Below are 25,270 nucleotides of genomic sequence, written 5' to 3' on the forward strand. Positions count from 1 at the left end.
AACATGTTAAGCTGAATTTTTTCTTCGTTCGGGAAAGAGTGGCTGATCACTCTCTTATTGTTGGCGAAGTACCAACGTGTGATCAAGTTGCTGACATTCTCACTAAACCTCTGTCAGTTTCTGTTTTTGCTCGGTTTCGCAATCTTCTTCAAGTCTTACCTCTCTGGAAGATAGGTGAATGTTAAAGTAATCTGTTAAGAGAAGTTGGTTAAGATCTGTTAAGTTTTTATGTAGGCTGTTAACAACAGTTATTTCCTTTCTTTCATTCATATGTGTATATAAACAATGAAGTTGATAAATGAAGAGGTAGTGTTTTTTCCCTCAAAGAAATCATTCTTTAGTTTCTATTAAGTATTCTCTAAGTAATTTTTTCACACCTCACGCTTGGCAATATCAGCTGTGGATTTTAGCAGCTTCACTTAATACTTGGGACTCCATCTAGTGGTCCAATATATTGGGTAGGGTTAAAAAATTCTCTGGAAAAAAGCCTATTAAAGCTTTCAAGTAGACTAGGGTGCAGAATTTCAAGCTCTTACGACTTGTGAGATCATGGCCTTACCTGCACAGCTCACAACATATTAGCTATGCTAAGCCATTACATTCCAGCAACTGAAGGTGCTCTCCTTCAGAACGCCATCCTACCCTTCAAATTCAAGGCTAATGCCCTTGAAACTTCTGTGTATTCCACTAATCATTTGCCTACACCTATATCAAATCATAAGTCTCTTTATGAGCAAGTGTTTAAAACCAATACCCGTGATTGCATCCTTACGGTATTTACAAAAGATTTAATTTGACAGATTTGAATTAGGGTCGATTTGCATGGATAGTGAAATTGATTCCATTGAGATTGAAAATAACGGTAGTTATGATAACGGGGAGATTGAATATTATATAATATGCTGCTACACATTAGATTAATCTTCAAATCAATCAAATATACTTGGGTTCATATTGATACTTCATACAAATAGACCCCTCTCTTACCATTAATTTGCTAATATATTCATAAAACTACAAATAAACAACTAAAAACCAATACAGAAGTAGCAGCTCCCATGGCAGTGGAGGCACAAACTGAAAGGGCAACACAAAACCAGGGCTACCCATGACCAGGGTTCTCTCTGTCTTGGGTGCTTGAATTGGATTTACCCTCCATCGATTCCTCGGATTTGCCCTGCTATGTCAAATATCCCAAGTTTAAGGTATTCAAATAAAGGAATAGGAGATAGGCAAACAACATTTCCTAAACTCTGAAACCTAACAAAAAATGCTAGAACAATATTAAGCACCATTAACCTTATTTTAAAGAAAGAGATTGATATTTTCACGGAGTAAAACATGGAGAATTGGCGATGTAAATATTTACCTTGCTCTTGTCACGCCATTTAAGTCCGAATGACAGCAGTCCCTCAACCTTTCTTCTAGCACTATCTAGTTGAGTCCTACAAAAGCAAGCTATCTTTGTAAGACATCTAGAAACTTGTAGGAAATTCTCCATTAAGCAAACAACATTCATAACATGCATAAATAGTATCTCTAACTGCAGCATAGCATTATCCCGTTGTCGATTAGAGATTTAAATGTCATTAGAAATCTCAGCCTTAAAACTTAAAAAGGATGACTGTTTTCAACCATAATTTGCCACCGCTTTACAATCTTATTCCTGTCAGGAATGCACTTTTGAGATATCTTTACCTCCTGTTTCGAGGAAACACCGAAAAAGAAATCGAATGAAATGGATCATTCCATATCATGTTTTAGGATCTGTATAAAAGCATTTCAACCTGTTACCTTGATTGGAATCCTATAATAAAAGGACTTTGTGCCAACTTCTACAATTTAGTGAATAGTGATATATAGCTATTGTTTCTTATGCACATCTTAAGGGTCAAATCACATCATGCACACCTATGTTATTTGCATTTTATGTGGTCCATAATTCTCTTCATCAACATTAAGATGACTGAAAATTTTTCAAAACATTTTCAATACAAAGGAAGGATAAAGAATTGGAGGTATGGATCTTGATGTTTAGAGTGTTCGCCTTTTTTGTACATAAGTGAGTGAATGCTAAAAGAGAATGAAGCTCAAAGCGATTCTTACTGTGGAGGAGAGGGTACTTTAGTTAGGCCAGGTTCACTTTGCATGGTAGCCTCCAAAATTGATTCTGCCATAGCCACCCTATCCTCCATCAGAGCAATAGAAGCCATAGCTTTCTCGTATTTTTCCTGCAAATTACTTCCGATTGAGAATTGGTATAGTCGCAAAAGAAAAATCGACTTAAGGGATCTTGAATTTAATCTAAGCACGGAAAGGAAAATAGCAACCACTACGAGGCATCTTAAAGTGAATTGCAGAATTAAAGAACATAAGAATGGAACCAACATCAATTCCTATGGTGAAAGACTCGAAACAGTTCAGGAGAATACAACATATCAAGTAGAGGATAACATGAATACATGAACTATTTCGATAGCTTAACCAGTCATGAAGTTGTCAGTGGAACAATTTTCCTATTAGTAGCTTAAATAGAAAGAGTAGATTCCTACTTGGTGTATAATTGAATGTCTTTGAACTTGCCTTTCGGTTTTCACTCCTACATGAAAAGATATGAAATCTATGGTTTGACATTATCCGTGATAGCTAGGACATCAGGAACAGATAAGAACCTGAAGCACGATAACTGCGTTTCTCTCCTCGGCTGCATCTTGTTCTGCATGTTTACGAGCGTCTTCAGTTATTAGTTGCTCTTGCTCTAGCTGCATCAGAACCTGTAGCACGTGGAAGCTAAAAATCACTAATAACTTGTAATAGAATAAGAGCTAAGCCATAGTTCTAGGAAAAAAAAACATTGGCAAAATTATACCTTATGAACTGCAGCTTCCTGTTCTTTCTTATCGGCAAGACCTTGATGTAGATCAGCAACCTCTTGCTCCAACTCTTCAATCTACAACATTATTAACAAACTTTAAATCCTACAAGCAACTGGAGTAGCCCAAAGCTTACAGAAGAAGTATTGTCGTTGAGCAAATTATCTAGCAGGATATTGGTACAAATAAGTTTACCTATACCTTTGCACTCAATTCACGCCGGTTATCTTCTTTGACGAGTTCCACAAGTGCTGTCTCTAGCTCCTCAGCTCTGGAAAACAACAGGAACCGCAGTTACAAGTAAAAAAGATAAGTTGTAGAAGCATTTTAACAATATCATAGACAATTTATCCTATTTCTTGAAGCAGACCGCTATCTATAGTTCCACAAGACGCAGTTTCATCCATAGCTATAATGTATAAAGCAACTCCTTAAATGATGAGACGTTTATGATGGATAAAAAAGAAATTTCAAATGAAAGCCTAATAGCATCAAGAATCAGAAACCAAGGACTGTAGAATATACTAACCGGAGTACAGCAGCTCTTTTTTCCTCAAGCAACCTAAACAACTCAACCATCATCCGACCAACCTGAACATAAACTATTAATGATTGAAACTTCAAAGGAGTTGCACAGTGGTTATTGATATCCATAAATTAATCAAAAGTTAAACACTATTAGAAACCTAAAATGAGTTCAGTAAGTACAATTACAGCTGAGTCCGGGTAACTAGGTTTGAAATGCATTAATTAAAAGTACCCTCTCCTGAAGATCTAGTACGGAATCGACTTCCGTATCTGCACTTAGGCTAGAGAGCAATTCCTCCAGATATGATGAACTAGGCTCTGACTTAGATGCATCTCCATCAGCTGAATCTTTAGCCGACTTTCTTTCTTCCATCAACGATTCATGATCATGCTTAAAATTGTACAGCTTAGATGCAAGTCCTTTTGAATCTTTCCAAACCTGACGGCCTGTTTTTGTTCTTTCCTCAACAATTAGTAGCACATCTGGTCTATACTTTTCACTCAACTCGTATAATTTAGCATTAGTCACAGATAAAAACCCCATGCAGGAAGTCAAAACAAGTTGGCTGCTATCAAACGTTGAGCCAGCAAGGGATTGCAGCAAAGTGATGGCATCCCCGGCATCTTTAGTTGTAACTAACGCAGGACCTAGAGTAAAATGTCACATTACTAGATTGCTTTTTGAATTCACCATCCATATATAATGTTTCACATATTTCATAAATATAAAATCTCAATACCATATAACTCTATCAAAGCAAGGGCTGTTCGAAATAGCATAACACGATTTCCTTCGAATAGAATCACATCCCAAATGCGAAGAACTGGAGATAGAGGAATCCATTACAAGGTAAACACGATTTCTAACAGAGAGAGTGCATAAACATTTTGAATGAAGAAAGAATTAAATGGAACTCGCATTGCTACTTTAAATCTTACCACTTTCCCATGGAAGTATATTAATAAAAATGGAGAAAAACCAAGGTGCAGAAAGCCATGTCACCTGCACTCCCAAGTAATCCAGATGGCTGGCTGCACCAGAAGCATAGACCAAAAATTGAAAGTCACCCAAATTGTTTCACAAAATGCTTGTGAAGGTAATTAATAAATAAAAAGTTAAGAAGTAAACAACCCAATTTGGGAAATCTTTCACGCATCAACTCTTCAAACACAAGTTGATCAACCTATAAAATAGAAATATTTAGAATTACAAGTTTGTAAATTGGCAAATCACTTTAGAAATTCTGAAATATCATGGTAACCATGAAGATAAATGCTAAACATAAAAGAAACTAGACAAATTTTCTATCATCAGAAAAAAAAAAAATCCAAAACAAAATTAAAAACCTGAGATTCTATCATTTCCTCTGTATAGTACCCATCAAAGTAATCATCAATAATTCCCACCAAGGTCCTGAAATAAGTTGAAAGAAATCAGTCTTTAAAGATGACCTAGCTATTCTTGTACAACGATGAGTATATGCATATGTCTAACAGTTAGCCAAAAGTGGTTCTGCACACCCAATAATCAATCTAGGGTAAAATTTACCTATGTTACTATGACCCGAGTATGAGTGCTGTACAAGGGAATGCATTTGACATGAGTTTGTTTAATACGTTTTTCTAACTTTTTCGTTGTATTTGGAGTCATATTGCCATACTCATGTCTAAATACATGCCGGAGACAACATAGAAATTTACAACGTATTTCTAGATAGAAATAACAACTTTCAGAAAGCAATATAAAAGCTACTTGAACCTACCAAAATGCATTTTCCTCAGGCATCATAAGTAGCAATAATCCAGCAAAGAAATTCATCGCCTGCATGTATTTGATATGTAAAATCAAATGACAACAATAAGTTCAACAAGCGAAAACTAAATTATGAAAATGTTAATCACTTGCAAAAAGAGGTCATTAAGATCCATTCCAATCAAATTTATATCCTAGGAATTAGAAGCAGGGATTTAAATTGCAGGCCCAGCTGCGTTTTCGGTCGCATTGTGCTTGTCGCGGTTGCGGACATAACGGATGCTATTACGGTCATTGTGGGTATGCAGTCGTGAATTTTTTTAAAAATTCACACAACTTATTGTAAAACATAATAGCAATTCCGGCAGTAGCGGTTTCGGACGGTGCCGCTACCGCTATATAGCGGCCGCTATAGCGGTATCGGACCGCTATTTAAATCCCTGATCAGAAGGTAAAACCGACGAATTGAGTTTTATGCTAAAAGCTTCTATTGATTCTATTGAAAATAGGAATTCTGTTTCTTATCAATTCACTCAAGTATTTACATGGATATAAATACACAACTATGTTAAACTACTTAAGGAAATACAATCTTCACAATAAAATCCCAATAATTTAGCCTTAAGAAATCATATCAGTCTTGATTAACAAGCCTATTACCAATTGTGATAAATTCTGTTGTTGAGTCCTTTAGTGAACACATTAGCTATTTGCTCATTAGAGGCTACATAACTTAAGTCCAAGATTCCGGCAATCAATTTTTCTTTTATAAAGTGTCAATCAATTTTTATGTGCTTTGTTCGATCATGTTGTATTGGGTTTTGGGCTATATTGATGGCGACCTTATTGTCACAATATAAGGATAGTTTTCCTTTATTCAACAACTTCAATTCATCCATAACTTTCAATAACCATAGTAGCTCGCAAACACCTTAAGTCATAACTCTATATTCTGCCTCAACACTTGATCAAGCAACCACACTTTGCTTCTTGCTTCTCCAAGTGACTAAATTTCCCCCCACAAGTATGCAATATCCAAATGTAGACCTCCTATCATCTAGATATCCAACCCAATCTACATCTATAAAAGTTTCTATCTGTAGATGACCATGTTTGGAAAAGGGGAGACATTTTCTTGGGGCATACTTTAAGTAACATAGAATAAGAACGACAGCCTGCATGTGAGACTCACGAGGATTGTGTATAAATTGAGTACATATGTTATTTCAGGTCTAATGTGTGTGAGATAAATTAGTCTATCAACTAGTCTTTGATATCTCTCTTTATCCACTGACTCTTCTATTCCAGCTTGCAACTTATGATCGTTTTCTATAAGTGATTCTACAGGCTTGCATCTCATCATACCTGCCTTAGTCAAAAGATCTAGGATGTATTTTCTTTGAGAGATAAGATACCTTTATTTGGTATTGGTAACTTCAATTCCCAAGAAATATTGTAACTTTCTTAGATCTTTGATTTTAAAATTCTTGAGCCAAACACTATTTTAGTCGAGTCATTTCTTATTCATCGTCTCTTTTCATCACTATGTCATCAACATATACAATAAAGAGAGTGATCTTACCCTTATGATGTTTCATAAAAAGGGTATGATCAACATTGCTCTGTTGATAACCAAAAGTAATCATAGTTTTGCAAAATCTATCAAACATGCTCTGGGAGATTGTTTCAGTTCATACAAGGTTTTTTTCAATCTACGTACTTTCCCTTGAGTTTTTCCATTATCAAATTCAGAAGGAATCTCCATATATACTTCCTCTTCTAAGTCTCCATGTAGGAATGCATTCTTCACATCAAACTATTGTAGGTTCCAGTCAATATTGGCTACACAAGATAACAAAAAATTCTGATGGTGTTCATTTTTGCAACAAGGCCAAACATCTCTTGATAATCCACTCCATAAGTTTGAGTGAAACCTTTATTTTGGCTTTGAACCTTTCAATCGAACCATTAGACTTGTGTTTCAGAGTAAACACTCATTTCCAACCCACCAAATTCTTGTCTACTAGAGGAGTTACTGAAAGATTTCAAGAGAGCTTTGAATAAAATTGTACTTCTCTTATTAACTAAAGAATTGAACTTAAATAGAGAAAAAAAAGTCCTAATCTTAATTGGGAAAATAGTTCCCTTATTCTAATAAACTACTAAAACATAAAAAGAAAATAGTTCCCTTATTCTAGTAAACTACTAAAAGATAAAATAAAATATTTCTAGAATATGAATAAAACTTATCTATCCAAATAAGATTTATCTACCTAAATAAATTTAAAATATATACATATTTCAACACCTCCCTCAAGTTGGTGCATATATATCAATCATACCCAACTTGCTTACAAGAAAATCAAAGCTTGTCTTAGAGAGTCCTTTGGTGACTATGTCAAGAATCTGTTGTTTTGAAGGAACAAACGGCATGCACACTTGGCCTTCTTCAATCTTTTCCTTGATAAAGTGTCTATCAATCTCAACATGTTTAGTTCTCATCATGTTGCTTTGGGTTGTGAGCAATGCTAATGGCGACTTTGCTATCACAAGACAACTTCATTGGTGAAGTTATTGGTTTCTCACTCTTCCATAATTCTTTTTAACCAAACCATTTCACAAATTCCTTGAGCCATTGATCTAAAGTCACTCTGACTACTTCTTGCTACAATAGTTTGTTTTTGCTTCGCCAAGTCACAAGGTTTCCCAAACAAATGTACAGATCCCGATGTAGATCTTCATTCATTATTGAGCCTACCCAATCAGATCAGATAAGCTTTAATTCCTCTTTGTTCGGATTTCTTGAAGAATAAGCCCTTTCCTTGAACTCTTCAAGTATCTTAGAATTCAAACACCGCTTCTTCATGTTCCTCCATTTGGGGAGTGCATAAATTGACTCACTAAGCTTACTGCAAAAGCTATGTCTGGCCTTGTATGTGATAAGTAAATTAACTTACCAACTAATCTTTGGTACGCCTTTATCAACTAATCGACCTTCTTTATTTTCAAATTTTACATTTGGATCAATTGGTGTGTCACCGGCGGCAACCACTCATCCCAAACCTCTTTTAAAAGATCAATCACATATTTTTCTGGGAGACCACAAGACCCTTCTTTGATCGAGCAACTTCCATTCCAAGAAAGTATTTCAAAGGACCCAAGTCTTTGATCTCAAACTCCAATGCTAGATGCTCCTTGAGACGTCTTATTTCATCCATATCATCTCCTGTAAGAATGATATCATCGACATAAACTATAATAACAGCTATTCTACCTTTTTGTGAATGTCGATAGAACATTGTGTGATCAGCTTGCCCTTGTGAGTAACCTTGTTTTTTAACAACTTGAGTGAATCGTTCAAACCAAGCTTGAGGAGACTGCTTCAGACCGTATAAAGATTGCTTGAGTTTACATACTCGAGTTCCAAATTTTTCTTCAAAACTTGGAGGAGGATCCATGTAAACTTCTTCTTCAAGTTTGCCATTTAGCAAAGCATTCTTCACATCTAGTTGCTGTAAAGACCAATCAAGATTAACAGCAATTGATAAAAGAACTCTGACGGAATTTAATTTGGCCACTGGAGCAAATGCTTCAAGATAATCTATCCCGTATGTTTGAGTGTACCCTTTTGCTACAACCAGGCTTTGTATCTATCTAAAGATCCATCTGGTTTGAATTTGGTTGTGAACACCCATTTATAGCCCACTGGTTTTTTCCCTACAGGTAATTCCATTGTTTCCCATGTACCTATTTTTTCAAGAGCACGCATCTCCTCTAAAATAGCCTCCTTCCACTCAGGAACCTGTAAAGCATCTTTTACATTTTTTTGGTATTTGGACAGTATTGAGACACGAAACAAAGGTTGAGAATGTCGAATATAAGGCTTTATAGGATACAAATTTAGACATGGGATATTTGACAATATTTCTAACACCTTTTCTTTTGGCAATTGGAATATCTAAATCAGAAAATTCATTGGCTGGATTATGAGCTTTACGGGCTTTTGATGAATCTTGGGTCGGATTCTTGGTGATGAATTTGGTGGATTCCACTTTCTTGATTTCGATTTCTTCTTGAGTAAACAATTAACTCCTTTGTTTGTTCTTTATTTTCATGATCAGACTCTACACCTTCATCCTCCTTTTCATTAACATTAACATCATTAATTTTTGTGTTAATTATAAATTCACCTTCCCATTATTAGAATCCCTATGTTGTATATTCCTAGTCTCTTCTTGATCAACTATAGAATCTTCTTTAGTATAATTCCTCCTCAAGATTAGAATGAAAATAAGATTTTGTTTCAACAAATGTGACATCCATGGTAACTATAATCTTCCTATCAATTGGATCATAACATTTGTAACCCTTTTTATTAGAAGCATAACCAACAAAGACACATTTTTTTGCTCTAGGATCTAATTTACCTCGGTTGTGAAGATGAACAAAAAAACTACACCCAAAAACTCGGAGGGATAAATCTGTAATCAATTTAGAGTTAGGAAAGTTATCTTTAAAGAGACTAAAAGGAGTTCTATAATTTAGAATTTTACTGGGCATTCTATTAATAAGATATGTAGCTGTTAACAAGGCTTCGCCCCAAAGATAACATGGTACTTGACTAGTGAACATCAAGGCTCTAGTTACTTCCAAAAGATGTCGGTTTTTTCTTTCTACAATCCCATTTTGTTGTGGTGTATTTGTACAAGAACTTTGGTGGACTATTCCATGTTTGGTTAAGAAAATACCTAATTGGTCGCTAAAACATTCCCCACCATTGTCAGTTCGAAATACTTCTATTTTCACACCAAATTGTGTTTTCACCATAGCATAAAAAGACTGAAACACATTTTTAACTTCGGACTTATCTTTTAATAAAAACACCCAACAAAGTCGAATATGATCATCAATAAATGTGACAAACTAACGTTTTCCTGAAAAAGTCGAGACTCTTGAAGGTCTCCAAACATCATTATGAATTAACGAAAAAGGTTTGGAGGCTTTATATTTTTGAGGTGGAAAGAATGACCGATGATGTTTAGCCAATTCACAAAATTCACAATGATATGAAGAAGGACTTTTATTTTTAAATAGATTAGGTAACAAATATCTTAAATAATAAAAATTAGGATGTCCAAGCCTATAATGCCAAATCATAACCTTATCAAAATCGAAATGTAATTTAAACATAAAGTAGTTGTTGGTTGACTTAGATGGTCGTCTTCAAGAAAGTAAATTTCACCAAATTCTTTAGCATTGCCAATCATCCTCCCCGAGACCATGTCCCAAACTTACACATAGAGGAGTCAAATATAACATGACAATTTAAGGACTGGATAATTTATCAATCGATATGAGATTACAAGCTAGATTTGGCACATGTAAAACATCATGTAAAACCAAGGAAGATGAAATTTTAATAAGGTGCCTTTCCCGCTATTGCCGAGAAGGACCCATCTGCTACTTTGATCTTTTGTTTCTGCGCAAGGTGTGTAAGTTGAAAAAGAAAATGACCGCTTGTCATGTGATCACTAGCTCCGAATCAACTATCCATGTGTTTGTTTTACAAGGCTTGACACTTGAAAAATAGAAAAATCGAGACTGATTGGGCAAAGAGGAAGAAGGATTATTGGATGAGTTAGGAATAGAAGAATTCATCCGAAATTGTGGTGATTGAAAAAACTTGTATAGATGCTCTAATTGTTCCTTAGTGAATGGAGACCCTTCCAGAGAACTTTAGCCCTCATAATTTCCATTAGTTGTTTGGAAAGCTCTACTATCCCCTGATTTGAACCACGACCATTGCCATTCTTTTTCCTTCCATTTGTCGGTTTCCCATGAAGCTTCCAACACGTTTCACGAGTGTGCCAATATTTTTGCAAGTGATCGCACCAAGGTTTTTCTTTTTTCACTATCATCATTATTTTTAATAGTTACAAGAGCAGAATTATCATCATTAGCTTCAAACCCTGGCTTTAACATTACTTTTCTCCTTGTCTTCTCTCTTCTAACCTCAGAAAAAATCTCACGAAGTTTTGGAAGCGATTTTTTCCCTAGGATCCGAGATCTCACTTCATCAAATTCTTTATTTAAACCAAACCGTAAACAAATAAGCTCTTTCATTCTCTTCTTTTTCATAGCTTTTACACCATCTCCGAGACACTCCCATTCATCATTATAACACTGATCCAGTTCTTGCCAAAGAGACATCATCTCATTATAATAAAGAGTAACTTCTTTTTCCCTTGCCTAGCTTTCCACGCTTTTATTTTTAACTCAAAAATCGTGAAGCGTTTTCTAAATCAATAGGTGTCTTTCAAAGCGTCCCAAACATCTTTAGTAATTGGGAGAAAAGAAAAGGTTTACCTATGGAAGCTTCCATGGAATTAATAAGCCACGCATAATTACCATAGAATTTTTCGACCTCCACTTGCTCATCTTTGGATCACCCACCGTGGTTGCTCAACTTCTCCATTTAAATGACCTAGCTTGCCGCGCCCATCAATTGCTAATTTTACGATGCGACCATTCTAGATAATTCTTGCCATTCAACTTGTGAGATGTCGTTGAAAAGAAAGGTGAGACGCCTCGTCCCTTGAGTCATTGTACTCTCGGTAGTTGTTTCAACTGTAGAACTTTTTCCTCTGTTTGATTGTTGGATCTCTTATCTCCAAGTGAAGGTCGTTTTAACCAGATGTTACTAGAGATTTTAACCTAGCTCAGATGCCATGAAAGATTTCAAGAGAGCTTTGAATAAAATTGTACTTCTCTTATTAACTAAAGAATTGAACTTAAATAGAGAAAAAAGTCCTAATCCTAATTGGGAAAATAGTTCCCTTATTCTAATAAACTACTAAAACATAAAAAGAAAATAGTTCCCTTATTCTAGTAAACTACTAAAAGATAAAATAAAATATTTCTAGAATATGAATAAAACTTATCTATCCAAATAAGATTTATCTATCTAAATAAATTTAAAATATATACATATTTCAACAGTTACTAGCTCCCAAGTCTCATTCTTTGCCAGTGCCTTCATTTCTTCAACCATGGCTTCTTTTCAATCGGGATCTTCAAATGCTTCATGTGAATCCTATGGAATAGATGCAGAGGATAAAGACAAGGCAAAAGCTTTATAGGGAGGGAAAAATGAGTCATAAAAGATAAAATTTAGACATAGGGTGCCTAGTACAGGATCCAACACCTTTTCTTTGGGAAATAGGTTTATCTAAATCATTAGGTAACTCACCAAAAAAAGGAAGATTCTTGGCTGCATAATGGTTTATTTTGTTCTAAGCTTTTTTGAATACTTTTTTTTAAATTCGGTTTATTCAAACGCCCAACAATCTCCTTTTAAACAGTAGTCTCCACCTGAATAGTAGTTTCCCCTTGAACAATGGTGTTTTCTGGAATAAATTTTTTAATAGTTAATGAGTCACGTATCACTTCTTCTCTCTCATTGTTCTCCCCCTGAAGAGGTGATTGATTTGTATCGTAATAGGGCTTATTTTCTCTAAACGTTACATCCATACTAACGAAAGTTCTTCGTGAAGAAGAATGATAACACTTGTAACCTTTCTGTGTTGGAGAATACCCAATGAACACACATTTAAGGGCTCGTGAATCTAAGTTTTTTTCTTTTCGATAATGGACATAACAGGCACAACCAAATACCCTTAGAGGAACAGTATAATTATTTTTACCTTGTAAAGTTTCTAAAGGACTCTTGAAATTAATGGTTCTGAGTGGCATTATATTAATAAGGTAGGTGGCTACAAAAATTGCATCCCCCCAAAATGGTTTTGGAAGGTTCATGGTAAACATAAGAGATCTAGTGACTTCTAGAAAATGCATGTTTTTCCTTTCAGCAACCCCATTCTGTGAATTAGTACCGGGACAAATTGTTTGATGAATTATCCCATAAGACTCCAAATAAGTATCAAAATTGTACTCTACCATTTTCAATTCTTAAAAACTGTATCTTAGCGTCAAATTGAGTATACACCATTTTATGAAAAGATTGGAAGCATGTAAACACATCATTTTTCGATTTTAGCAAATACACCCAAGTCATCCTAGTACAACAATCAATAAAAGTAACAAACCATCGATTACCAAATAATGAGATATATCAAGTTGATCCCTAAACATCAGAATGAATAGTCATAAAAGGAGTATTACTTCTATTATTTCTCAAATGATAAGAATTCTTAGTGTGTTTAGCAAACTCGCAAGCTTCACAAAACAATGAATGAAACTAAGTCTTTGAAAATAAATTGGGATATAACTTTCTCATAACAAAAAATAATGGGTGTCCTAACTGCTTATGCCACTACATTATTTCTTGGTTGATAACTTTATTACCTCCAAAAAAAGCTTGAACAAATCTACTACTACCCTCCAACATATATAAGTCATTATGCAATCTATCACTGCCAATCTTCCTCCCTGTTTGAAGGTCATGGAATACACAATGATCAGGGAAAAACTCAATTTTCCAGTTTAAGGTATTAATGTTGACAGTAACAGATAAAATATTAACTGAAAAACAAGGGACATTTAGTATAAAGGATAGTTTAGTATCGAGTGTACAATTGACAAAACCTGGTCTAGTTACAAGAGTAAAAGACCCATCGGCTATCATAACATTATCTTTTGTTTGACTTGGGAAGTAGTTTAAAAAACTTTTAGATGAACCTATCATGTGTCTATTCGCACTAGAATCAATAATCCATGAGTCAGTATTAATGTAAGCATTAAAGGATTACCTGACTTTACAAAATTGGATGTTGGATTTGAGGAAGAGTCAAGTTAGGACAGGAGACATTTAAGGAGTTGAATTTCATCTAAAAAAAATGTTCCAGTGGATGCAGTTTCTTTAGATGACTCTGTAGTCTTAGACAAGTTTACTTGACCCTAATTTGACTTATTTTGTTTTCCTCCCCAGCCTCTTGTGAGTCGACCATGTAACTTCCAACACATGTCCCTAATATGTCGTGGCTTCCCACAATGATCGCATTGCAGATTTTCTTTATTAGGGTTACCAATTTTCTTTTGCTTTTAAGAGCCATTAACGCTCAACCTAACCTTCTTAGTTGTTGTTGTATAAAGCATAACACCTTTTTTTTACTTTCTTCTTGCTAGACATTGGAGTACGCTTCTTGTAATGACTCGGTTTCCAGTGGTGTCAGAAACTCTAATTTTGAAATGTCATTTTAGGAAATTATTTTTGTAAATATTATTATATAATATTTACGAGGCTATTATAGAAATATATTAAAGTTTGGTCTAATAATTTTGTTTAATTGATAGTTAATTAAGGTATAAGTGTAATGATCATAAAGTTAATGGTATCAAAAATATAGTTTTGAGACTCCATTTTCATAAACCGAGATCGTAAATATTTTTAATAAATGTTTATGGATTTATATTATAGGTGAATTGAAATTTGGATAGGTAAATTTGATGGATTGGTGATTAATTAAGGTACAAGGACTAAATTTTAAAAATGGTAAATTTGTAATTGCTATGAATTTTTATTAATTAGAAATGGAAAAAGGACGAAAGTGGTAATTATATCACTTTATTAATATAGTGGAAGATAGCTTTGTTAATTTATGAAGAAAAATATTATAAAATTAAGATTAATAATAAAACAAAATAAATATGAAATATAATGAACCATGGTGGAAAGAAAAGAGAACATTTCTATTCTTCCTTCCATTGATCGAACATCATTTTCTTGTATTTTTATGTTTTTTATATCGTGGGAACTTAATCTAGCTAGCTCATGTCTTAATTTATTAAACTGTTAAAGTTTTTAAATTTGTTATAATTGAGAATTAAAATTAAATTGATAGATCTTAAGCTTATAAGTGAAAAACGACTAGTTTGTAAAGTTTAATTGCTAGTTTTTTAACATAAGGACTAAAGTGCATAATTTGAAATTGGTGTATTATTTCTATAATTATTGATAATATAGGGTTTTATAAAGATGTAACTGAGATCGGTTTTGAAATCGAAGCTCAAATTTGAAAGTTATGACAAATTTGTTTTTTTAAGGACTAAATTGAATAAAATGAAAAACTTTAGAGGGCATCTGGATAATGAAATTGAATTAATATATGCATATAATAGGATGATATAAGATGTGTGGAATTGATAAATTTAATTGCATAATTGTTTGGATCGGAAATTGGACTAAATCAAAAATAATCGGGGAAAAGATAAAATTGTTGAATAGTCCTTAAAGTTTCAGCTTGTTTGCTTATTTAACTAGGGAAGTTCATATGATATGATTATATTTAAATAGTTGTATACTTGAATTATGGACTTGAGTATGTTTGATAGTAATTTGAATTATTTACAATTCGGTACAAAAAGTGAGATTGGACTAAATCGTAAAGAAATGATAAACTAGCTGATAAATTTAATATGATAAGTTTCAATTTGGGATATTTAATGAATTGATATTTGATTATGACTGATCGAATCGCATTGGTATGAATTTGATTGATTATTGATATAAAGGATTAAATTGAATAGTTTGCAAAATATTTATGACCTTGTAATTGAATATGGTTTGGATAAATTTTGATATTATACAGTTACTAAATCGTAAAAATAACACAAGATTGTCGAAAGAGAAAGAAAAGGTGAGAGTCAACGACGAGTGACGCTAACTTTCGATTTGTATTTCTATAACTCAAACTAATTATAGTTAATGAATATTCATGATATATTACATTATATAATATTAAGGTAAGCTATTGATAGAAATTGAGTTAAAATATGTTATGTTACATGATAAATTGATGAATTAATGTTGAAATAAGAATGATGGGATATAAATTGAATTATCTGATGAAGTTAGAAGTTGGTTACTCTATTAAATGCACATGTTTATATTTTGGGATATTTGATAGTACATTGCAATGTCAGATGAGATGCAAGTTGACTAAATCGAGTATTCGTTCTAAGAATCCGAGTCAGGTTGAGAGGATTTTATGAATGGGATTTGGCTATAGGATAAATTGGATATGTATTATGATAGTCTATAATAGAGTATGTACCTAGTGGAGTCATTTTAATATTTTGATATGTTTGAGATAGTTGAAATGGTATAAGGTTGAGTTGTGATGTATAAAATTGTGTATGCATATTAACAAATATGGTAAGTTAAACTTGGAGTTTTTAAATGGCTACTTTTGAATATGAGTGACCAAGCTTAAGTGTTGATATTGATGTAGTTGTTTGGTATGAAAATGTGATGGAACAATGTGAGTTAATAGTATGTTTGAATGTGACATAAGATGTTCAAGTATTTGAAATACTTGGTACAAAATGAGACATTTTACTTTGATGTTAAATTTGAATGATATAAGTATGGTGCATAGAAGTGGTTACTTTGGCATTGTGTTTATTAAAGGTTGAAGCATGAATAGTATATTTTGATTGTAAATTGGTGGAGTTTGGCATGTAAATATGAATGATGAACTATGTTTGCTTAGTTGATGAGTACATGGGTTTTTAAATTTAGAAATATGACAATTTCATTTAGAATTATTTGAATAATCTTATAGTTATTTAAATGGATGTTTTGGCTCATGTTTTGGTATGGCTTAATGTAAGTAAGATTGTATATTTGCTCAATAAGCAAGCTATTGATTCAGTTTGGTATTATGTAGGCATTAATGGTATGTTTTGCACCACACGGCATGTCCACACGACACACGGGGCGATGACACGGTCGTGTGTCTATTAGATAATAGGTAATAATAGAAAGACATGGTTCTCGATTGTCACACAAGCTGGCCACACACCCGTGTGAGTACTGTAGATATTGATCATTTAGTTTTTACACAAATTTAGTTTGTTTCACAGCCTAGCCATAGGATCATGTGACTTTTTTTTGAATATTTGCAATTTGACCCACAGTCTAGATATAAGGTCGTGTGACTCCAGTTCTACAAGGTTACAGCTTGTTACACGGCCTGAGTACACGACCATGTGACACCTAATCTGCACAATTGACCTTTTTTTGTAAAAGTTTCAAAATAGTCATTGTTCGATTCCGGGTCAATTCTAGAGCTTTCGTAACCTCAATTTTAAACTCGATTTTGTTTGCAAAGCATGATTTGTGTGAATGTATGTTTTTATTCAATGTTTAGTTGAAATTTTGATTTCATATTTCCTTATTATTGTTATCTTAATAATTGTAACATCCTACAGCTCGGGTCTGACAACCGAACTGGGTGAGAGGTGTTACAGTGAGTATATGTGTCACAAATGGTATGAGCTTAGATTAGGAATGGAATGGTTATATATTTGTCTTTGAATATGGCTACTTGGACACAAATTATAAATGGTTTAAAACTTTGTTATGCTAAGATGTTAGTAAACTTGATGAATTAATTACAATTGTATATGATTTTGTATAAAATACAATATCTAATAAGTTGTAGTATTTAAGCTTCTGTAAACTTTCACTAAACCTGGAAATGATTTTATATTAATTTGAATTAAGAAATTAGGTGATATTAAAAGTGGTAAATTGGAAAAATAGGACCGATAAGGGCATGCTTTGCTATGCTATGATTAAAAATGTTATTATAATAAGTTTGATGAAATGCCTATATATTTTAATGTTTGAAATGAGAAAGATTGTTGTTAGTTTTGCACACTTTTTATTTATATTGAAAATATAAAGCTTGGTAACTCTAAGTTATAAGAATAAGGTAGATATGAGTATATAGACATAAATGTTTATTTTATGTGGAATTGTTAATGTTAATTTACATACTTAAATTAAAGAAATACCACTAAGTATTTTACTTAGCGTACAGTTTATTCTCCCTGTGCACATATGAGATGAATTCGAGATTCTTGAACATCAACCTCAACACCCAATCCACAATCCTGACCTTAGTAATGTCCTTTGGTTTCCATCTTTATTTATATTTGGCATGTACATGATAAGTTAGGTTTTGTGGTAGTTAAATGATATTATAATTAAATATTATATCTTATAACCTAATAGTAATATATATATGATGGGATTGTTGTTTGTTATTAGGTACATATATGAATGAAATATAAATTTACTTTAGTATGATTAAGGAATGTATATTTGACTAATAATTATCATTTAAACTGTAGCTTAGACCCTGTGATTGGATCGAGTTTAGAGTGTTACACTTTCTTAAGAGAAGGAAAAGGAATTTTGTAACATCCCAAAAATCGAGGGTTAGTAGAATCGGGTTTGTGAATCGAGATAGAGTGGTCATGCCTTAATTTTTGATATTATCTATGCATTTTTAGGAAATAAATGAGGTGTTGGTTTGTTGGATAAGTGTTAGTGAAACATTCCTTGAAACCTAAGTTCAAATCCCTTCTCTCTCACCATTTTTATTATTTTGCTAATTTTACCTTAAACCCTAGCATGTGGCATGCCTTATTTTTAAAATAAATATTGCAAAATTATTTTAAGAATGAGGAAAAATCCTAATGATTAAAAGAAATATGATAAAGTATGGAAATTAAATGAGGTCCTAAGTTCGAATTCTTTCTCTTGTAAAATAATTAAATTTTGCAAAATCCCTTATTTTTTTAATGTATGTGCCATCCATACTCTTGAACCCTAAATATAAATACAATATTTTATTATATTTTCATGCCTTTAATTTAATTTTTCCCTACCCAGCCGTTCACCCTCTTCCTCTCATCTTTTCTTTTTAATTTTCTTTCTTTCTCTCATTGTTATCGTCGCCTATACCTCCCATTTTACCATCTCTTTCTTCTTATTTTTGCATCAAGATTGTGCACTACCTCCTTTACTCTATTTTTTTCATTTATCCTCATCTAAATCATCCCTAAATCTAAAATCTTGAACCCCAAGATCGATCTGAACATTTCCAAAAAAGTGTCATCGTCGTTTCTCTCAACTAGCTTGGGTAAGATCTCTTCTCTTCAATTTTTTTATTACTCTTGTCAATTAAAAATAAAAATTTATAGATCTAGAATTTGGGGGTTTTAAATGATTTCAAATGTATTTTTCCAAATTTTAATGTGATCTCAAACCTTTTAAATTCAGCCCCAATTTTGGCCACTATAGGTGGTGGTACGTGCGTCTATCTATAAGAAAATGGGTTGTTTTGTTTCTTGGTTCTTGCCCATATTTTTCCAGCATTAAATTGACTTATTGAATCCTCCTAATCAATATTTAATCACATGTTTAATTACAGAAAGACGTTCTTGATCAATTAGCCATTCGGATCTCACAATTCGGGAAGCGTAAGTGCAATTAAGGATAACTAGTTTGTTATTTCGACATAGTTGTTGGGTAAATGTTATGAATTGATTAAATGAAAGAATTTAATAATTAACTAGCTATTGATTTTCCAGTATATTATTGAATTAGATGCTGACCCAAAAGCCCCAAATCATCCGTAAAGGCGAAGAACGATTGTACGTACGGTTCGCATCGATACAATGTAAGGAATCTAATTATTTGGATTCATAAAATAGTTATAATTTTGACAATTGGTTTGAACTCATAAATGGATGTTTAGGGGCTGGTTTATGCAAATTGATTGAATTTATACTAAATTTTGGTTTAGATTCGTTTAAGAAATTATTAAGGAAAATTGGAAGATTCGCTAGTGTGCTACGAGGAAGCGAAAAATAAGGTGTGGGTCCTAAACTCACAAAATTGTTTGAAAATGTTAAATATCATGTTATATTTGATAAATTAACTTGCTAATATTGGCTTAATAGCCAAATTATTGATTTTGTAAGTGGCTGAACCAGGTATGATTTGAGCCTTAAAAGATTGACATGTTGGCAAAATTGTTAGTTTGATAGTATGAATATTTGATTGATTTTGTAATTGCATATTTGAATTATGAGATATGAAAATGTTTGACTGGATGATATAATGTGTTGGGATATTAAGCTTATGTATAATTTAAACGCATGAGATATTTTTTATATTGTGTACTGAAAAGAGTGCTATTTATGCACAATGAAAATCCGTAAAGTATATGAAATTGAACAATATTGATTGATACCTACACAATGGTAATTTGAAAGATTGGAACACTATTTCCATTTACTGAAAGTATGTGATTATTGAAGACATGCTAAGCATGTCAAATGAATGTAAAAAATATTGAGATATGATTATGTATGAGATTGTGTGACATATTGCATATGCATTGGGTTGGGATTTTGTAGTTGACGGAGGAGTTCCATAGAGTACCAGCAGCATATTAAGTCCACATTATTCGTAGTTAGTGCACTGCACCTGGAGTACCGAGGGGAATGGCGATTTATCGCATTTTTACTGGCAGAATTTTCTACATATTGTTATCGATAGTTTTAACCACAACGAGCTTAAGCCCATAATGTGTTGGCATTCGAATGATCGGTTTTGAGGAACTCGTGGTGTGTAGCAAATGGTATGGGTAGGGACCTTTTTTACATTACATCATATGCATGACATATTCGAATGTTATTGATTTATGCTACGTATTGTATTTTGTTGTATTGAATGATATCGAAATTAATTATTGTTACTCGAATGAATGATGACCCATGTTCATACACCGTTTGACATCAATATTGATAATGGCTATGTAATGATATGAAATTCCTATGATGGTTTGGTGTTCTTCTAATAAAGTTAATATGTTTCACTGTATTTGATATTTATGTTTTTTTAAATAATTGTTCGACTCGCACTGAGCTTTTCATAAGCTCACTCCCCAATAGTGTTTAACTTTTCAGGTGAACCTCGAAACTAGGATCGGACCCAGCATACGGAGAATCTCCTTGGACCTTAGACTATTCTTAATAAGTATTATTAAGTCTTTATCGATTTTGGTTTGTAATTTTTAATTATTTCTGGTTTATGGTTTGGTTACTTTTCTTTTAGGGATTTTTGCATGCATGGATTACTAAAGCATAATAATTGGATAATGCATGATATCGGGCTTAAGTAAAATTTGATATTATTCCCTAGTTTCTGTTGTATTGCAAATAAATCATTTTTTAAAAACAAATCGATAAGGCAACTAAGTTTCCAAAATGACTTGAAAAATAGTTTTTCCGCTGCATTAGTTTAACGTTGAGTTTTCTAAACAAGAAGAGTGACAAGCAAACGATTTTTCTAAAACAACACTATCAACAATAAAATGAATCCTAAGTATAAAGGACCTAATGAGTGAATGCTTTTAAGCTAACTCAAAGTACAACTATGGTTTTTCCTCTAAAATGAGTTTATTTAAGGTCTTCAAAAGTAACTTAAGTTAGCTTAGCCATTTCGGTGGCTAATGTAGCCTTTTCAATCTAAGCATAACTTCTAGGTTGGGTTTGGGAGGTTACAAATTTTTTTCGAGAACTTGAACCCAAATTTGATCATACTCGGTCTTTAACCCAGCTAGAAAGTTGTAAGCCCTCTCTTTTTCCACAAACTGTTGAAACTTCACTGCATCTCCAATATAGTTTGCTTGGAAGTCTTGGTAATAATCTAGCTCCTTCCATAAACCACTCAGTTCAAAAAAATATTGAGAAGTTGATATCTCACATTGCTTAGTGTTGGGAACTTTATTGCAGATTTCAAAAGTCTGAGCATTATTCCCAACTTGTGAGTAGGTAAGAGCAATTGCATTCCATATTTTTTCTGCAGAGTCAAGTAACAGGTATGTTTTGGAAAAAATGAGGTTGCATAGAGTTTATAAACCAAGACATAACAAGAGAATTATCTGAGTCCCACTGATCATAAGTTGAATCATTCACAGCAGGCTTTCTCGAATCACCAGTAATATACCCCTACAGTCCTCTAACTTTGATAAACAATAAGCATAATTGTGACCATGCAAGATAATTGCGCCCACCAAGTTTTACAGGATTGATTTGCAAAGAGGGATTATAATAATTTTTTTTTTGTTTATGCCATATTTTTCTCTATCTCTTTTTTTTTCTAAAAAAAAAGCAGCATGAGAGCCAATAACAGCAAGGGAGACTAGAGAATTACCAACAAAGTCAATGGTGGTGGTCAGAGAATCAAACTCGATGGATGTGAGCTACACACGCCAGTGCGTAGGCAAGTACACCAAAGGTGTGGGTGGCGTGTGAAGGCCATGTGTAAGGGGTTTGGTCATCGGATTTTAAGGTTAGCTTGTAACCCTGTTGAAGGGGCAGTGAGAGAAAAAATAGGCAAGAAAATAAAGAGTACCAAATTGGATTTTCTAGGGTTTGCAAGGGTTTGGAATTTCAAAAAAAAAAAAAAAAGGCTCCCTAAATATGGTTCTCAAGCTCTTGATACAATGTTGAAAATAGGAATTCTTTTTCTTATCCATTAACTCAAGTATTTACATGGATATATATACACAACTATGTTGAACTACTTAAGGAAATACAACCTTCACAATAAAATCCCAATACTTTAGACTTAAGAAATCATATCAACCTTTTCTATCCAAAAAAACAAAAGAAATGATATCAACCTTAATTAACAAGCCTGCCAATAGTCAATGGTCAACAAATTCTCCACTAGACGTTACCAACTTTAAGTTGCATAGTCATAGTTTAAAATTAAATCATCAGAGTTGTTCTTGACATCCCAAGACCTTTTTCAATCAAAAGAATTATGACTTCTTTGTGCTATGCTTATACAACATGACTTGGACATGGAAAATATAAGAATATTGGATAAAATTCTAGGTATAAATTAAAGAAAAGTTTCTTGGACAGATTCTAAAGAACATAAAAGGGCAAACTAAACGGAAATTCTAGATATAAATTAACGAAAAGGATGTAGATGGACAACTATGCAAAGTATAAGTTGGTTTCTACTGATAAAGGAAGAGAAAGTTATTATAATTAATCAATTACCTGACAGTACCCAACGGAGGGGTTATGCCGAGCATATGCTAAAAGTAAACGCCTCAAGGCATCCCTACCATTATCATTCAAAGTTGGATGACCTGGAAAAGTGCGCGGTAAATCCTGAAAACAAACAAACAAGTTAGCTTAAGGAGGAATGTAAAAGTCAAGATAAAGCAGAAGATGTAGCACCAAGTTGTTTAAAGGATTGAACAACAAAATCCTGGATCTAATGACCTTCTCAATTTGCTTTCTCCATCTTTTGAACACACTTGATGAGTTACTATGTTGATCATCATCATAGGTTTCATGAGCCACCAAATCCTCGTAATATCTTTCCACTCGTCGTGCCTTAACACCTACAAAGGCTTGCCATATCTACAAGGAACATATTATAGCAAACAATTCATTTTTTGACAAATACTATGATAATAACAAATAGGGAACTTTCAATCTTACCTCTCCTCTGAGATCCTTTGGCACTCCTCCAAGAACAAGGCTTTCCAGCTCTTCTTTCCAAGGAAAGGGTGGTTCTTGAGAAGCCTCGTTGTCTGCATTACTTTCTTCCCCGGTTGGGATTTCATTAACACGTACCTTTTCCTCAAACTCATCATCGGATTCTCCATCTGGAAATCTTGCCTCTTTTATTGATGGAAGATGGTCACGACTTTCATTCATATTCATATTTTCCGTATTCTTTCGCTTCTTAACCCTGGAACCCATCATATTCTCAATGACACAAATAGCTGGTCTAGTCTTGACCCATCTTTCAACCTTGCATGTCCTTGTTTCTTCTGCGAATTGCACCTCCTTTTCACTTTCAGTTGAATAAGCAGAAAAGGGCTCTTCTGTTTCACTTTCTGGCGAACCGACAAAATCAGGCTTTGCACTTGGAGTATCTCCTTCCCTATTTCTCTCTAAAGAAACCTTTTCATTTAACTCAGTGGCTTCAGTCCGTGATGTCTCTTTGCTTTCATGTAGAGAAGCAACTTCTTCTGTGACTTTAATAGCATTACTTTGGAATGCCTCCTTATATTGCACCTCAGAAGCAACTTCTTCTTTCAATTTTGTCGCCTCTTCATTTGCCTTAGCCGGTCCCGCATGCAATGTCTCTTTAGTTTTTGCCTCGGCAGGAGCTTTACTTTTTAGCTCAGTATCCCCAACCTGCGATGTTTTTCCATCATTCTCCTCGAAAAAGCTTGGTTCTATATGTCTTGCAAGCTGGTCAAAGAAGACTTTCCATATCTCCGATCTTTCCTTTTCCTCTTTCTGGCAAAGTAATTAATATATCAATAACCAAAATCAAGTAACCAACCATAAATACTATATTGAAATATTTTTTCATAAATTAATGCAACAGATCATTAGAATACAAAAATCAAACCTAGATGGGAATTTCTACCTTGTAGATATTAACATAGTGTCTATATGTTTGTATGTGTTGAGGTCTCACTGCAAATCCATAGGTGTCCCTGTTCACATTATTGAACTCATTTCCAAATGAAAATTAAACCAAAAAGAAAAAAAAACCATAAGATTAAGAACCTAACTTCAAACAATTTCAATGTCAAAATGAATAGAAATTTATACCAAAAAAATAATATAATTTATAAAAGAAAAAGCCAGAAACTTGCTTGGAATCACTTTCCAAAGAGCATCTGCTAAAACACTTACAATTCTACAACTGTCCATAACTTTCTTTTGTTTTAAATTAAACTCATTCAACATTTCACAATGGATTAAACCCCTTCACAACTCTTTGTTTACTATAGAAATTACAAAATCCAATCAAAAATAAACCAAAAACTCTACCTTTTCTAGCTCGAAAAAAAAAAAGAAAGAGAAAATTCAAAAGCACAATTGATGAAATAGTTAAAAAATATAAAACCCATAAATTGTCAAAGAAAAAAAGAAGAAGGAGAAATCAAGGTTTAAAAGACAAATGTAGAAACAAGAAAAATTCAAGTACCTCTTTGGTTCCACAGATTGAAAGAAAGTCAAGATAGATTCTGGCATTGCTGCTTTGAATGTTGATTCACAGCTAGAAATTTCTTTTTTCTAAATTATTTTTTGATTAATAAAATTGTGGGTTAATTTGTATGATTGGGAAGATCCAAGGATGTTTCTTGATTTTTTTTTCTTACAACTAAATTTTCAGGGCCTTTTTAAAAACAAAAAAGAAAAGAACAAAAATTCTTGAGTAAGCTCGATATTTGTTTTGGATTCTAGT

General features: G+C 33.3%; 1 protein-coding gene across 1 annotated transcript; it reads right to left on the reverse strand.

The window, feature by feature from the left end:
- Window positions 1-866: 866 nt before the first annotated feature.
- Window positions 867-25,270, reverse strand: LOC108457890 (uncharacterized). Its single transcript, XM_017757087.2, has 18 exons — window positions 25,010-25,270; window positions 24,443-24,512; window positions 23,500-24,309; window positions 23,278-23,418; window positions 23,050-23,163; window positions 5,165-5,223; window positions 4,749-4,815; window positions 4,534-4,585; window positions 4,341-4,433; window positions 4,142-4,225; window positions 3,634-4,049; window positions 3,403-3,464; window positions 3,075-3,144; window positions 2,870-2,950; window positions 2,673-2,774; window positions 2,107-2,231; window positions 1,370-1,445; window positions 867-1,177 (listed from the first exon to the last, which is right to left on the reverse strand). The coding sequence occupies exons 1-18, from the start codon at window positions 25,054-25,056 to the stop codon at window positions 1,103-1,105; spliced, it is 2,544 nt and encodes an 847-aa protein (XP_017612576.2). The 5' UTR covers window positions 25,057-25,270; the 3' UTR covers window positions 867-1,102.

Source organism: Gossypium arboreum, chromosome 4 (genome assembly GCF_025698485.1).
Source record: "Gossypium arboreum isolate Shixiya-1 chromosome 4, ASM2569848v2, whole genome shotgun sequence".
NCBI classification, from domain to species: Eukaryota; Viridiplantae; Streptophyta; class Magnoliopsida; order Malvales; family Malvaceae; genus Gossypium; species Gossypium arboreum.

What these genes read in the sequence shown, in the direction of transcription:
- LOC108457890 (XM_017757087.2), bottom strand. Translation starts at nt 25,056, where the DNA reads ATGCCAGAATCTATCTTGACTTTCTTTCAATCTGTGGAACCAAAGAG. An exon ending in CCTGAGGAAAATGCATTTTG is followed by an intron (nt 4,816 to 5,164) that starts GTAGGTTCAAGT and finishes AACTTATTTCAG; the next exon opens with GACCTTGGTGGGAATTATTG. An exon ending in AGGAAGCTGCAGTTCATAAG is followed by an intron (nt 2,775 to 2,869) that starts GTATAATTTTGC and finishes CACGTGCTACAG; the next exon opens with GTTCTGATGCAGCTAGAGCA.